Here is a 16,223-nt window from a genome sequence, read left to right as displayed (position 1 = left end):
ATCCCACACCTTCTGGCCTCCACAGGCACCAGGCATGCCCATGACACACAGACATACATACAGGCAAAATACCCATACATGTAAACTAAATAAGTAAAAATTTAAACATCATTATAACCCGAGGACTGAGGCCACGATGCTCTGAAGGCTGGCACACTGTACAGAGATGATCCAAGACCATTTGAAGTCTATGACAACTGGGAAGGGCGCCTACCACAGAGTTGAGTCCTTTCGGTGGAGTCCTAGAGTCCTGGGGTCTGGGAGAGTAATAAACCTGTAGCAGGTTCACCTAGGACAACAAAACAAGCCACTCTGTCTCCTTTTAAGGAGGAGCAGGGAGCGTACAAAGCATGCAATGTCAAGGACAATCCTGTACCCTGCCCTGCATGGGCTCCTGGAGTGGGGCTCTGCTTCTGAGCATCTGCCATCCCCACAGAGGGTCTTACGTAAGCTAGGGGCTCTATGGCTTATTTCTTTGGATAAATGAAATAGCTGTAATAGAACAGGTCTCTTTGGTAAATGGAATACTCTAGCCATCTGGGTAACACCTGAATGGGAAAGGCTCAACTCCCTGTAAGTGAATAAATTAAATGGCTCATTACAGTAATTCCAGGGCACGAAATCCTTTTTCTTTTAAAAGAGAACACAAGACAGAGAGAAGGTTCAGCTGGTAACTTCTTAATATGCAAGTGTGAGGACCCGAGTTCAAATGCTCAGCACCCATGTTAAAAAGCTAGGTGCAGAACTGTACACACCTACAATCTCAACATTCCTACAAGGAGATGGGAGGCAGAGACAGGAGAATCCCTGGAACCTCATGCCCAGCTAGCTTAGTGGACATCTAGTAAATAGTAAAGAGATTCTGCCTCAAAGTGAAGGGCAAGGACAAATACCCAAGGTTGTCCTCTGACCTCCACTGGGTACCTGTCTCACACAAATATACATACACACAAAGACAACACACAAGCGTTCCATTTTTCTTTAATGAAGAAACTATGGTCTCTTTAATAAAGAAACTATATGGTTTTTTTGGTCTGGTCTGGTCTGGTCTGGTCTGGTCTGGTCTGGTCTGGTCTGGTTTGGGTTTTGTTGTTATTATTTTTCCAGACAGGGTTTCTCTGTATAGCTCTGGCTGTCCTAGAACTTACTCTGTAGACCAGGCTAGCCTCAAACTCATAAGATCCACCTACCTCTGCTTCCAGAGTGCTGGGATTAAAGAGCCTGTCACCACAGCCTGACAAGACTATAGATTTTACTTTAGATATCATTACTTTTATAGACAGGATATCATGATATAACCTTGGCTACCCTACACTGTGGAATGATCCTCCTTCCTCTGCCTCCTCAGGACCAAGATTACAGGACAGGCATGCCTGCATGCACCTCCACACTTAGCTAAGACTACAGATTCATTTTGCTCTGCAGCAAAATGGGGAAGGGGGGCCAGTGGGTCTTGCCCCTCCTTACAATGCTATGGCTTTCTGGATTCAAAGCTCAACAAACTGCTAGCTCTAGAACAGTAGTGTATCCTGGAAAACATTTTCTCAAGCTTAGATTCCTCCTGTTCCCATTAAGACTGTCCTGGTGCCATAAAAACTCCTAACCCTACTAGATCTGACACTGGCGGCTCAGATGCCTGACCTAGAACCCTGTTCCAAGCCAGCCTGGGCCCTCCCTGGACTCTGACCAGTCATCCTGACTGCCATCAAAGAGGTACTGGTGCTGACTAACAGATACAGAGCAGGCTGCTTGGGACTTGGTTTCAAGACCCAGCCCACAGGAGCAGTAAAAGGCTTGCGGCTGATAAAAGCCAGGGATGGGCAGCTGAGGGTGCATGGCAGGTTAATAACTAACCCTTCTGGGCCTTTACCAAATATTGGGTGTCTGGAGGACACCAGTGTCCATATCACAGGCTAGAGAACTCCACCATGGGTGCTTTAGAAGTCCCTGCCTGCTTTAGAATAGGTAGATAGCCTTGGGAAGAGTATCTTGCAACTAAATGAGTGGGTGTTGCCAAGAAAATCTGAGAGAGCCGCCTGCTCAAAGCCGACCTGTTTATATTCTCATTATGCGCTGGAGAGAGCAGTGAGCATTTCCAGGCAGCTGGAAATGCAAATCCACCTCAGAACCAGTGGTCTCTACTGGTTCTAACCGACCCATAGTTAGATAGCTTCATTCTCTCTGGAGTGTTCTCTGGCTCTGTGTTCCCTGAAACACGCTGGCATACCCAGCTGGGAGAGATAGAAAGGGCTTGTAGAGGGCTCCCTGTAAGGGTAAAGGGTACCCAGACAGGAGAGATCAGGATAAAAAAATGTGTCTATCAAGTAGCTGTTGGTAAAACCGAAAGCACACAGAAGAAAAGGAAAATGTTCCTTCCTCCCATCTCCAGAGAGGAATTTAGGCCTCTTCAAAGAGACAAGATGAGCGGGAAAGGGTTAGGCTTCCTGGCAGGCACAGAGCAAGGAGCAGGAACCTTGAACATGCTGTTTCAAGCCCCAGTGCCTTTGCATATGCTGTTCCAGCCACCTTGAAAGCTGATTTCCCACTTGCCCTCCAAGTGCAAAGTCTCTCCGTGGTATTTTCCATTCATCCAGGAGTTTTCTTCCAGGTTCTACATGTTAGGCCTCCCCACTGAGTATCTATATCAGGTTTAGTTATATATCTTCCCCCACACTTTCTGAGCATCAGAAACCTATCCCAGTGATGTACACACCCTGATTCAGGGGCCTCAAATACAACTAGTTGCCAGGGTGACCAAATGTAGCAAAATCCAGAAAATCAGAAACATATACAGGACAGATGTCTCAGCTTCTGCAACAAATACATGGTAATAGATGAAATCTGAAAGGGGAGAGAGGGCTAGCCGACTGCTTCATGGAGACTGTCAACAAAGCACAACTGGACCCTGCTAAAAAAACGGAGGAAAGTCTTGACATTAGCTAAATACATGATACCTAAAAGTAACTGTTACATTATATTGAGATGTTTTGAAAGACTTGTGTATACTTTTTAAAGTATAACACTTCTTCCAGAGATACCTAATGAAGTACATGTTTGAAACAGCATATCTGAAATTTATTTTAGAGTCACTGGGGAAGGCGATAGCTGCAGGTATAAATGAGTCACAATGCCTGGGTCAATACCGAATTCTCATGATCCATATTTAGAGTCCATTATACAGTTCTGGGGTGACAGCCCAGTCAGTGAGACACTTACTTTAAAAGCATGAGGACCTAAACTCAATTTCCAACACACACTTATAATATCCTGGTGCTGGAAAAGCAAATAGGTAGATCCTTGGGGCTCCTGGACCAACCAGATTAACAGAATCCAGGCCAAGAAGAGACTCTGTCTAACGAAAATAAAATAAAATATATGGCCTGAGAGCTGGCTCACTAGGTAAAGGTGCTTGCTATGCAAGCTGGGGGCCCAGAACCCACCCAAAGGTAGAAAAACAGAATGGAGTCCACAAAGTTGTTCTCAGCCCTCCACACATTTGCTGTGTCACATGCACTCACACATATCACACACACACACACACACACACACACACACACACACACGAAATATTAAAAAAGAAAACAACAACAAAAAACAATGAATAGCACCTGAGAAATAGCACTCTAAATTGTCCTCTGGCCTCCACATACAGATGCACTCATACACACACACACACACACACACCAGCATGAACATGGGCAGAATGAAGCCAAGACTCTGTCTCACCACTCACTGCTCACCCAAAGCCCCCAGCAGCTGCTAATGCAGCTCGTGCTGTTGACAGTGGAGTCAAACACCCACAACTCCTCTTCAGCGAAGGGAGGCTGCCAAGGAAGCCTGCAGACTGTGTTCTCTGAGGGAGGGAATAAGACAAGCTCACTGAGGAGTAGGTGTAATGGTCAAAGAGCCCAGCACAATGGGAAAGCACAGTGGTGGCAACGGCAGGCACGGGGGCTAAGGCTAAGTGGTCCAGAAGGAGATCCGGGTGACTAACATTTAATCCTACCATTAACTGGGAGAAAGTGAAGGTGGGGGGTGAAGATACTGGCTCAAGAGCAGGACACCTGCCCAGCATTCAGAAGGACCTGGTTCAATCACCAGCACCAAAAAAGGAAGACCACAAGCATTGCTGTCACTCCCACTAGACTGAAGAAATAGAATGAGCAAACAAACAAACAAAAAAAAGGCTGCAGAATGCCTGACACCGGAGCAGAAGGGATGGCTGATGTCTTTATGTGCTGTTGGGATACTGGGAAACAACTTGGCATAATATTATGAGGTCCAGCCCACCCCCATAGTTATGCATCCTAAAAGAGACACTTGCACAATGCCAACCTGGGGACCAAATCAAGGAGGTTTGACAAAACATTTTTCTTTTCCCCAAATAGCTCTAAACTGAAAACATCCCGAATGTCTCCAAAGGATAAACGGATCCATTATAGTTATGCAACAGAGTAAGTGTAGAGCAGTTAGCACCCCAGGTACCTCATCATCATGGATGGGTCTCTGCACACAAAGCTAAAAGAAAAACAACCTCAGCTCACAGCACAAGAAACTAACAATGTACTGCTTAGGCAAAGTCCTTAAACAGAAAGAGGGGATTAAGGCAAGCTTCAGGAAGAAGAGCAGGAATGTACCCCACAAAGCATTTCAGAGCCCTGTCTGCACTGGGGATTGGTTTGTGCTTGAACTGGATGGTAGGCGTACAAGGATCCTCTGTATTGTTCTGACTTAAATTCTTCCTGTTCTAGAACATCTGACCAGGCATGGTGGCCCATATCTAAACCTGCAAAGGCCGAGGATAGGAGGTTTGATGTGAGTTTGAAATCAGCATGGGCTACAGAGTGAGCACTAGGTCAACCTGGACTAGAGTGAGGCCCTGTCTCAACATAAATTCTTTTGTAATTATATTTCAGTTTTTTTAATACTCTGGACAGAAGACTTGCCAATACTGGGCAACTATGACAAAAAGATAACGGGAGAAAGAAAACTGGCTCATCACCTCCCACCACCACTGCCAGACTAAGACAGGTTAGAAGATACTGAGCACAGAGCAAGTCCCAAGGGAGACACCAGAGTTCCATCAACCAGGAGGTAAGGGCACAGAAAGTAAGGGCCTGCTGCCAAGCCTGAGGATCTGAATTTGAGTCCCGGGACACACATGGTAGAAAGTAAACACAACTCTTGCAAGTTGTCTTCTGTCTGCCAAACACGAACCATAGCATGTGCATAGGCTCTCATCCCCAAATAGGTACTCATTAATTAATGAATAAATTAAAATAAAAACAAGAGATAAGGGCTGAGGGCCTCTACAGTTCCAAAGACAGTGGCACCACTAGATGGGGAGGTCTGAGGTAATGCAGTCCAAAACCCTTAAAACTCTCAGACTTGGGTACGCAGTGTGCAGCCCACAACTAGGAGGGTTGCTGCTAAATGACACAAGCCTTACACCGAAGGGCAAATGCTGTAGGAATCCACCTAATGAGATGAGAGCAGTCAACTTCAAAGGGACAAAAAGTAGAACGGTGGGCACCAGGACCTGGGATTATGTACCTGGAAGTGAAGAAGCGTAAGCTGGCCCTTTGAATACTATGCAAAGCTGTTTTGGAGCATCCCAACAAGGATGCTGGTAAGCGTGATCCATCTGGACCCGATCTGGGTTTCCATTGCTTCCTCCGGATCAGGTACACAAGCAGCCCTCCTGTTACACAGAGCAGTACTGGGAACCCCCAGGGAAGATGATCAGGAATGGGGTGGGGGGGTAGGGAGTGGGGAGTACTGTGTGGTAGAGGAGATGAAGACTTAGTCCAAATATGGCTGGAGTTTCCATTTAAGAAGAGAAAAAAGTTCTAGAGATGGATGGTATAATAGCCATATACTTAAAATGGCTACAATGGCAAGCCCCATGTTACCTTGTAAGATTGAAAAGCTCTACTTTAGAGTAGGTGCAGCTGAAGCAGGCACTGAATTAGCATTATCAGGCCACTCAGAAGCTAAGGTCGTGACATGGAAGACAGCACTCAGATGAGGGTCTGGAAGGAAGAGCATCACAAAGCTCAGGGATGTCTCCTCTGCAGACACTTGTGGATGTATACTCAGAGGCCAGCAAGATGGAAGACCCCAACCCTAGGACCAAGCTCTACTTTCTGTGGCAAGCAATCACTGAGTGGTACCATGGTAGGACAGAACCCTGAGGAATCTTCCAGTTCTTAACTGTAAGAAGAAAAAGTTGTGCACACTAACTAGGTAGGACTAGGGGAAAGAGCCAGCAAAAACTGCTCAGAAACCAAACTCCAGACACAGAGAGACAGTGTGGTGAAGCAGAACCAGGAAACTTTATTGTCCTCCCTGGGAGTTCCCTGGAACACGAGGTGAAACAGGAGGGGAGGGCTGCTTGTGCACCTGAGCTGGGGGAAGCAACGGAAAGGAAGTCCAGAAACCCAGACTAGATCCGGATGGACCACATTTACCAGGCACGTGGCCTGTGGCCATCTGCTCTCTGGAAACCCCCTGGAAGGAGAAGGTAATACCTTGCCAGGCAAGGCCATTAAAGAAATGACACAAATTCTGTGAGCCTTGGAGGCAAGGTGCTTAACAGGCACCAGAGCAGATGCTCTGTATCAACCTCCAACCCCCAGAGACAGAGAAGGCAGCAGCAGGCATTACTCACTTGCCACACACAGAGAGGCAGGGCAGATTTAAGTCAGTCAGAAGCAGAACACAGAGGGTGAGAAGCTCAGGAAGCCTATACAGTTGAGAAATATTTTGCTAAGAAAAGAACAGGCCCAACAATGAAGAATACTTGCCTAGCCATGTATAGGGCCATGGGTTCAGCTCCCAGGTTACAAAACAAATCAAAACAAAACCTGTCATGCTTATACAAAGACTAAAAGAAACAGAGTGAGACCCAACAGTTGCCACGCAGCAGGGTGGGGAGATGAAAAGCGGTGTTCTTGATGACAGTTTTAATATTGTCCTACTAGACACTTCCTTATGAAGGCTGCTTTTGACCTGGGTGTTGAAGATTGTATTCCTGGTTGGTTGTGGCACATGCCTTTAATTCCAGCACTCCAGAGGCAGAGACAGATGGATCTCTGTGAGTTTGAGGCCAGCCTGTCCTACAGAATGAATTCCAGGGCAGCCAGGGCTACACAGAGATACCCTGTCTTGAAAAACAAATTAACAAGCCAAAAACCATCAAAAAGAAAAAGAAACAAACTGCACTCAGTCTACCAAAGATGTGAACTCAGGCTCTAGAAGTCCCAAATGGCCTTCAAAAGCAGAAATCTTCATAAGACTCTGAGGTCCCCATGCACCTGTGAATTCCTGGGACAGGCTCAGAGCCACTCACCCATCCCATGCCCAGGTGAGCTGCCAGACCGTTCTCAGACCATTTTCTCCACAGTCTGTGCCTGAAGCTGGACATTGCTAACTGTGTGGCTTCAGACAAGTTTCCTAACTTGCCAGCTAAGCCTGACTCTCCTATAAAACTCTTGGGAAAACAGTCTTTGTGAGGTTCATAGAATTCCTGAGCACAGATCCAGGATCTCATGCACTTCAAAGGTCCCTCACAAGGCACACAGTCAGAGTTTACAGCTCTCCATACTTGCCGGGAAGGAGTCCAAAGGGTGAGTGAGCTCCCTCCTCCCACACGCCTATCCTCTATGCCTTTGCACCTGCTGCCCAGATACCTTCTAGCAAAACACAATAGCCGTGCTACTATGTATCCTTTGGGACAGCCCCAGTCACTACGGGCATCAAAGCTTTTCCAACTCTACCGCAGTTCAGCGGCCCCTCCCTTGGACTACTTCCAACGCCGTTACATGTCTACCATTGACTATGAACTCAAGAAAGTCACCCACCCTAAAACACACACATCACCACCACCATCACCACTACCACCACCACCCCCAACACACTGTAAGAGCTTCCATAAGCCTTTGTTAACTACAGAAAATTGGCCCTGCATAAGCAAAAACACTTTGAAAAACATTTTTTGTAAATAGACATGAAAATCCAGTGACCAGGTGAGAGGATACAGTTAGCTGGAGAGGAACCACAGAGGCTGAAGATGCATGATTAGAGACACTAGAGTGGAGGGGCTCGGCCAACAGACCAGCTCTGGCTTGGGCTTTCACGGGCGTTAAGGACTGTGACCTCTTCCCTTTCCTAGTCTCATTTCTGTTGCCTGGATCTGTGTTCGGGGTTCCTGGGATTATCTTGGAACTAACTGTTGTTATCCTTGAGTTTTACAGGAGAGAGCTGGGGCTTAGCCGGCAGATTAAGAAACAAAAAAACAGCTTAGGAGAGAAAGGATTTATTTTAATTCACAATTCCGAGTTATAGGAACTAGAAGCTACTAGTCCCACCCACAGTGGAGCAAAGAGAATGAATCTGCGCACACCTACTACTTACTCAAGCTGACTTCTCTGCTTACACAATTCAGGACGGGAACTCAGAGGAATGTGGTGCTGTCCACACTGAGGCTCCTCTTCCTGTATCAATTAACACAGCCAAGACCATGCCCTACAGTCAGGCCCCAAGACAACCTGATCCAGACAATCCTTCACCAGAGCAGGTCCCAGGTTGTTCTACATTGTGTCAAGTTGACATTTAAAACTAACCACCACCCTGTTCCAACTGATGTTCCCTGATGCAAGGAACTCAAGAGAACCTGCCAACAGGAGGAAGAGTAGGGGGTAGGGAGGGCTCCAAGCTTGCTTCTCACCCAAGTATAGAGCTCAGAGGATCAAGCACACTGTGGTACATACCTAGAGTGTAACAAGTGAAGACCCATAGCTTCACTGAAAGATCAGGGTCAACAGGGCTTTTCCAACTGGCCCCATTCAGTTCATCACCCAAAATACACATTTCCATCTAAACACAAAGAATAAAAGTACAGCCGGAGGGAGACACAGTACAATGTCGCCGGAGGTTCCAACCTCTCACAAAATCTGAGAAGCTGTTTTAACATCTTTGGCCTCTCCATACTTTCTCGCTGTGAGAAGAGGGAGTAGAGCCTACCTACACCAACCTGAGAAAACACACCGATGAATCAGCAGGTGACCCTGGCAGTAGAAAGCTGGGGTAGGGTGGGGTGGGGTGGGGTGGGGTGGGGATGTGTGTGATGGACAGACAGTGCCCTTGAAGAGGGTTATTCTCTGGGTAGAGCAGAGTAGCTGAAGGAGACGTCTGCAGCCAGCCAGCCTAAGAGGTCCAGCAGTAAGAAGGACACATGCTGGAGGAGGAGGAGGATCTCTGTGGTTACCAGGGTAGAGTAAGTTCTCACACAAGAAGGTAAGGGAAAAGCTCCTGGCCTTCTACTATTTCAAAACCAGGGACAGGATTCAATGTAATTATGCACATGGGAAGTACTTAGCGAGTTAATGTTTGTTCAGAGCTTGTACCTCTGGAGGGTCATGTTACTGGTCCTGGAAGAGACCAGGGGAACCCCCACTCACCAACCACACCCCTCCCTTCCTCACAGTGACCAGGGTAGCACCAGCTTCAGGCAGTCTCTGCCACATCCTACCAGGGAAGGATGCCTACCACTCACCTCACTCACTCCTAGCTCAGCTTACCTTTTATAATAAAGACACACTTTACAGAAACAACACAATCTCATGACCCATGGGACAGACACCAAGAGTCCCACTGAAGGTCTGTCGAGGGGTGGGGCAAGTGCTGCAGGGCTGTCACTCCCCAATACCTATTTATATGAAGAGACCTGGACCAGGCAAGGCAGCGGAGGCAGCCAGACCTTGGGGGTTTCCTTTTTGCTCCCTCATTCTTCCCACAGTACAGGGTGGGGGAGGCCTATTACCCACACATGCTCCACACTGGCACCTTGTCCTTCCCCTACATGCTCACCTGATTCCATCTATGAACTGGCCCAGGGCCCTCTGCCCCTTCTCCCAGGGATGCCCTCCTCACCCTTCACCTGGAGTACTGCCACGGTGTAGCTGGCATCAAATCCCTCCTCCAGCCCAGCCTCCACTCCACTATTGCAAAATCAGGTTCTCTGAAACACAGGCCAATCCATAGCCAGGTCTAAGACTGCCCCACAGTCACCACATACAGGCACATGCTCACAGGCATACCCATCCTAGATTTAATGTGCAGTGCAGTTGCCTTTGGCTGTCACCACAGCCACAGTGTATTAGAGAATGTGAAGGGACAAAAAGGATCAGAATCATACGCAGTGGAGGATTGTGAACAACCAGGAATTTGGTTCCCTGAAATACTGAATCCAGAATGCTAGGCATGAACTCTGCAGATTTTTTCTTTAATTTTTAATTCTATTACTTTATGTGTATAGGTTTTTTGCTTGCCATGTATGTCTGTGCACCAACTGTGTGTCAGGTGAGTGTTGTGGGTCCTCTGGAACCAGTTATAGACAGTTGTGAGCTGCCAAGTAGATTCTGGGACTTGAACCTGGGTCCTCTGGAAGAACAGCCAGTGTTCTTAGTTGCCAAAGCCTCTCCAGCCCCAAGAACACTGCAAATATTTGAGGAGAAAAATAACACTAACAAACACACACACACACACACACTTCCTCAGGTAAATTGAAAACATTTAAGACATGCCTGTAGTCCCAGCACCAGAGAAGGCTGAGGCAGAAGGATCGCTGGGAGTTGTAAACTGGGCAACACAGTAAAACCATCTTAAATTTAAAAAAAAGAAATTGTGCACTGAATGAAAAAAAAAACCTGCTTTGCTTCGCACTGTCAGAAACACCTCCCCACCCCTCATACACCCTTTCTGCATAGGTAAGGAGAGGAGGGGAGGGGAGCAGGACTTAGGGCAGCATCCTACAACCTAGCCTTCTGTGTACCTTCCTGGAGCAGCCCATTCCAGCCCTCCAGGGAGTGACCAAAGGGCAGTCACTCTATAGCCCCTGGCCTCAGTCACCCTATATACACTGGATGCAGATGTGCTTTTTCAATTCCTAAATAAGGCATATGATCCTCATGCTGAACCTCGTATGTTCTACCAGTCCTAAGAGCCTGTGGGGAGGCTTCTTTTCCCTTCCAAAGTGAAGCTTTTTAAAAAAGCATTTCCCATGCAGCATCCAGCTTCCAATCCCACTAAACAAGAGCCAATCAATGGGAAGCCTGCCTGGTATGGCTCACTTTTGTTTTTCTAAAGTCCATATTACAATTTTTTAATACTTCTCCACATTCTGTAGAAAAGGATGAGACATTTATAAAATTGACTTTCTAGCAATCCTCCAATGCCTTACTGAAGCATTCTAATTTGTTTTTAATCATTTCATCTCCCCATTTTAAAAACGGGGAAGCCAACGCTCAGAGTCCAAGTGGCCCAAGGTGGCAGCCGGGCTATAAAGTAACACTGAAATTCTCCGAGTTTGCACAGTACCCTAGTGAGTGAGTCGATGCCAAGTTCCAGATACAGTGAGGGCAACTGTGCCAAATGCTACACTGGCCAACCAGCCTTCCCCTGCAAGGCATGGTGGGAGTGCTAACTGGCAAGCCACTGGTCCCAACAGCTTTGCACATGAGGCTGCTGAAAGATCACAGGCACTCACGCAGGCAACAGAGGCGGGGCTGAGCGAAGGGGGCTGAGCGAAGGGGACCAAGCAGGAGCCATGCCAGGGATTTAGTCAACAGAGAGCTAATATGAGCCAACAGTGGGTGCTGCTGCCAAGCACACGAACCAGTGGTATCTGCAGAGGCATTCACAGAAGTAAAGTGGCTGGCTCCTGCAGACCACACCACACCTGAAGGCTGAGCATGGCTGGACTAACAGGAGGGAGGTGCCCTTCGTGAGAGGGCTGGTTTCTGAAGAGAAACAGCTCAGGGTGGCACTGCTGGTGTTACTTGGAAGCTGGGCTTGTACACCAAGCCCACTTTGGACTGTATACTATAGGCGAGACCTTCTTGTTAGTTTTTTTTTCTTCAGTGTTGAGAAAGCTCTGACTCCCTACATGAAGGACCCAGAACATCCAGGCATGCTAGCAGATTCAACCAACTAGACCACCAACTCCAAGCCTGCTGGGAGGGAACACACTAGGAAAATGACAGTGGCATCTTCTTTTATTAATTATGACAACCGGACTGTGGCTTTGCCAAGTAACAGTGGATTTAACCTGCTCGCATTTCAAGCATCAAAACGTTCAGGAAGTCCTTCTTACCCGACACCCACCTCACACCCTACACCCCCAACCTGCCCATCTCAACCTTCTGGAACGAACATCCCACCAGGGAGGGTTTCTCCTACTAGCACCACTTAGAATATAAAGCGTCTTTCCAAATGTGTCTTCCGGGAGCCTCCAGGCCATCTCTCCCTGACCTTTGTGTTTGCAGTAAGTGGCTCAGCACACTCGAGACACCCCATAAATGATGAGTACGTGCTACAAGGTGCCACAGCCTGGTCATACTTGAGTGTGTTACTGTGTTTGAGGCCATTTTGGAACACAAGTGTCTGTCCTGAGAGTGGCTAATAAAAAGGTTTATGACAACACATTACCACTTTTGTGTGCTGAGCAAAGGACTTCTTGAAGCTACCAGTGGGTTTTAATTACAAAGGAGTCATAGTTAGTCTGGCTAGGTCCCTAGGTCTTTATGAAAGTGATCCAATATAGAAGGAAGCTTAGGGGTACCAGGTCAAAGGTAAATCCTATCTGTGTGACGAACAGCCAGAAAGGCCATAGCCCAGAAAGCAGTAAAAATCCAGAGACAGAACAAGCATACGTGGGGTCAAATGTCTAGAAGGAGACACAGAAAAGGAATCCATTAAAGTGGGTCTCAGGAACTGCACAAACACCACAAATTCACAGGGGAGCCACCGCCTGGCACTAAACCTTAACTGGGAGAATTAATTACAGGAACTAGCACTCCGATCTGGGAAGATTAGAGGAGGAGATTTACTGATGCAATTCCAATATCTAATAAATCTTTAAATCAATGAGCCATGTTCACTGGCAATTTTTCTTCATCTTTCCTCCCTGAGAGCTCACACAACAAAGCCAGCATTTATTTGCTTTTTATTTGTCTATGGACATGGTGCATAGTCATATGTCTGCATGTATAAATAAAACTCGAGGTTCATTAAATCACACATTTTTTTTTAAAAAGCATCAAAAAGACCTGGCATCCAAAGGAAACCTGAGATGGAGGAATTCTTCTGTGCCCTTTTACAAAAAGGTTGGAAGCCTTTTAGGACGCCACTGTTTCCCCTCCCCCATGGCCCCACCAGCTGCAGTCAGTCAGCTTCCCAACCTGTTCATTTGTGTACCTGTTTGGATCTCTTTAGCACACAGGCACTTTACTCCGTTTGCAATTTTTCATCTCAGAAACACCACTTAAGCCTGTCTCACAAACCTGACAGTAGCAATACGTTTTATAAGCCAATTATCCCTGGGGAACAGACAAGAAAACTACCAGGCAAGGAGCACCGACAAAGTTCCCAAAGATATCATTTCTTTGCCAGATGCAAACTGCGCCACATCCTCTCTCAACCCAAGCTGCCCACTCACCTAGCCTCTGCTCCCCGCTCTCAGGCTGCCTCTCTGCATCAGAGCTGCAGAGCCTCATTCTTGGGGAGCCGTGACATGTATGCTTTTTAAAAGACAACAGCTTTGGGCTAGGGAATGTTGGCACCTCTTCTATGAAAAGGCCTCGCGAGGATATTTTTGTGACAAAATGCTCTCCTAGAGAGCACAGGAACCACAAAAATGAAACTACCATAAATTGAAACTGTCTTCATATTAAACCCACAAGAAGAAGCATTAGAGCCCTAGCTAGCAAGGCTGATTTTTTCCCCATCTGAAACCCTTACAGGTTAAGTGCTCTCTCCTTAAGTCCAAAGAATTCCTACCACCCAGTTACAGATTGTCCGGAGGCCTAAACGCTCCGGACAATCTGTAACTCATCTAAAGCTCAATTACTGCGGTGTCTCCAGTCAAGCCCAAAGATTCCCGAAGGCACCGTCTGCCGCAGCGCAGTGGGCGCCCGTTAGTGCATCATTTGATCGGATCTGACTGGCCCCTTCGGCCAGAAATGCTCTTTTGGCGGCTGGACTCCCTGTCTGAGACACTGGCGCTGGCCTAGCTTGCCACTGGAACTGGGCCCGAGTGCAACCACCTGTAGGTGTGTGGCCGGGACTCAGGCCCTGGTGCTGCCACCCCGGGATGCCCTGAGCGTCCCACGCACACTGCCGGGTGTGGGAACGGGTAGGCCAGTCCAGAGGGGACCGGAGCCAACTCCCAGCACGCCAAGGCTTCTGTCCGTTCAAAGCTGACCTGGCCTGAGTTGGCTCCCAAGTCGCTCCACTCCCTGTGAGGTTGTGAGCCAGGGAGCACTTTGGGATAGGCTCCCTATGGGGGCCATCTATAGGGAATCCGCAGAAGGCAGAGCGGTAACTGTTCCCTAAGCCTCTTCTCAAACTTGGGGCACCTGCTGAGCAGCAGGCAAGGATTTCTTCTCCACCAAGGCCTGACACCCAAAAGCGGGATACCCCGGAACAGCCCTGCGTCGCTTGAAAAATTCTACTCAATCCAGCATCGGAAGGCCAACATTGGCAGGGAATGCGGGCCACCTGCGCCAAGGGGAGGGGACGTATGCATAGGGTAGCATGGGGTAGGAATGAGACACAAAAAACCTAGGTGGTCGCCAAAGAAAGGGGCCGCTACCCTGCGGTGCAAGAAGCTAAAGACTGGGCCCCAGAGTATAGCCGGGCTGGTGGTCCAGGAGGGTTCATGGCTGGGGAAAACTGGCAGAAGATGGGGGAGGGGTCCCCCAAAAGCAGCTCGGGAAGCGTCCCAGAGGGAAAGAACCACTGGAGCAGGGGGCTCTGCCCCCAAGAAGCGCAGGCTGCCAGTGCCCCGCACGCGCCGCGTCACTCACCGGCAGGTCCACGCTCACTTCGGTTCCGTCGAGCAGGAAGACGCGGCAGTAAAGGGTGGCCTTGGCAGCTCCTGAGGCTGAGATGTGCACAGCCGCGCCGCCCGTGAGCAGGGGCCCGCCGCCGGCCGGGAACACGCTGCCCCCGGGCGCGGCGGGCAGCACCGAGGAGCTGGCGGCGGCGGCCGGGCCCCCTCGCGGCCCCCCGTCGCGCTCGTCCCCCAGCCCGGCGGCCCCGCGCCCCGCCGCGCCCCGCGCGTAGCGCTGCATGGAGCGGCGGCCAAAGGTCCGGCGCAGGAACCGCAGCATCCTGGCCGGGGGCGCCCCCTGCCTCCGCCCCCTGCGCTGCCGCCGCGCCGCCGCCCGGGAGCGCCCGGCGCCGCCGTCAGTGCCGCGCCGCGCCGCCTCCCGCGGGCTGCGGCCCGGGGCTCGCTCCCGCCCCAGCCGAGGCCGAGGCCGCGCTCCGGCCGCCCGGTGGACGCGTCGGCCCGGCCAGCGCCCGCCGAGAGTAGCCGCGCGGGAGAGAGCGCGCACGGGCGGCCCGGGGGACCGTCCCGCCGCTGTCGCCGCTGTCGCCGCCGCGCGCTTGGGGCGGTCGATCGGTGCCAGCTGCTGCGTGGCCGCTGCCCCGCGAAGAGCGCCGCGGGGAGACCCGGCTGCGGGCTGCTCCCGCGCAGCGCGCCGGCCGAGGGCCAGCCGGAGCAAAGCGCCTGCGTGCTCCCGGCGCGCTCGCTCCCACTCGCGCCGCGCCCGGCCCGAGGAGGCCCCCGCCGAGCGCCCGCTCCCGGGGCGCCTTTTCCTGCGCCCGCAGCCCCCGCCTCCCACCTGAGAGGGCTGCACCTCCAGCCGCCGCCGCCGGCACTGCAGCACGCCCTCCTCCCCCGGGGCTGCGCCGGGCTTGTGCTGCCCCCTGCCGGCCCGAGCGCCCCCTGCTGCTGTAGGTGCGCTCACGTGCGTACACGTAGGTGAGCACACACGTGTTTCCGGGCGCGCAGGACCCCCCGAGAAGTCCGAGAGATCCCCCTCCTTGGCCAGATGAAGAAAGTAAGACTGACTGCCTCTTTCCAGAGAAAGCTTACCCCAGGGGCAAAGAAAAACGCGTCTGTTTCTGAAAGAATCAAAACACCACCCGTACTCAGTTTCCCCTTCTGCAGAAGAAATGGAGTAGGCGACCTAGAAGGTCCCTGCCACTTAATGAAATTCTGTTTGTTTAAAATCTCAGCCCTGGCTGGAGCTTTAACCTTCCAATCCAATGGACACGTTCTGAACAGGGAAATTAAGGCCTGAGAGGGAAGGGGAAGTACTTTTCCATACTCCTTAGGAGACACCCTGCTTCAAGGACCTCACCCAAGCTCAGAA

At 50.0% G+C, this 16,223-nt stretch overlaps 1 protein-coding gene across 8 annotated transcripts in view; it reads right to left on the bottom strand.

Moving 5' to 3' along the window:
- The window catches only part of Epb41l4b (erythrocyte membrane protein band 4.1 like 4B), a 154,546-nt gene extending 139,319 nt beyond the window's left edge, over positions 1-15,227 (bottom strand). For 3 of the 8 annotated variants that reach the window (XM_076934931.1, XM_076934933.1, XM_034503638.2), the window contains exon 1: positions 14,868-15,225. In XM_076934931.1, coding sequence (XP_076791046.1) covers positions 14,868-15,173 — 306 coding nt within the window. In that variant the 5' untranslated portion in view covers positions 15,174-15,225. Of the gene's footprint in view, positions 1-14,867 lie in introns of all 8 variants that reach the window. The other 5 variants (XM_076934934.1, XM_034503639.2, XM_076934929.1 and 2 more) reach the window with 4 other exon arrangements.
- Between the last annotated feature and the right edge of the window lie 996 nt (positions 15,228-16,223).

This window comes from Arvicanthis niloticus, chromosome 5 (assembly GCF_011762505.2).
Source record: "Arvicanthis niloticus isolate mArvNil1 chromosome 5, mArvNil1.pat.X, whole genome shotgun sequence".
NCBI classification, from domain to species: Eukaryota; Metazoa; Chordata; class Mammalia; order Rodentia; family Muridae; genus Arvicanthis; species Arvicanthis niloticus.
This window is presented reverse-complemented; position numbering and strand designations above follow the sequence as displayed.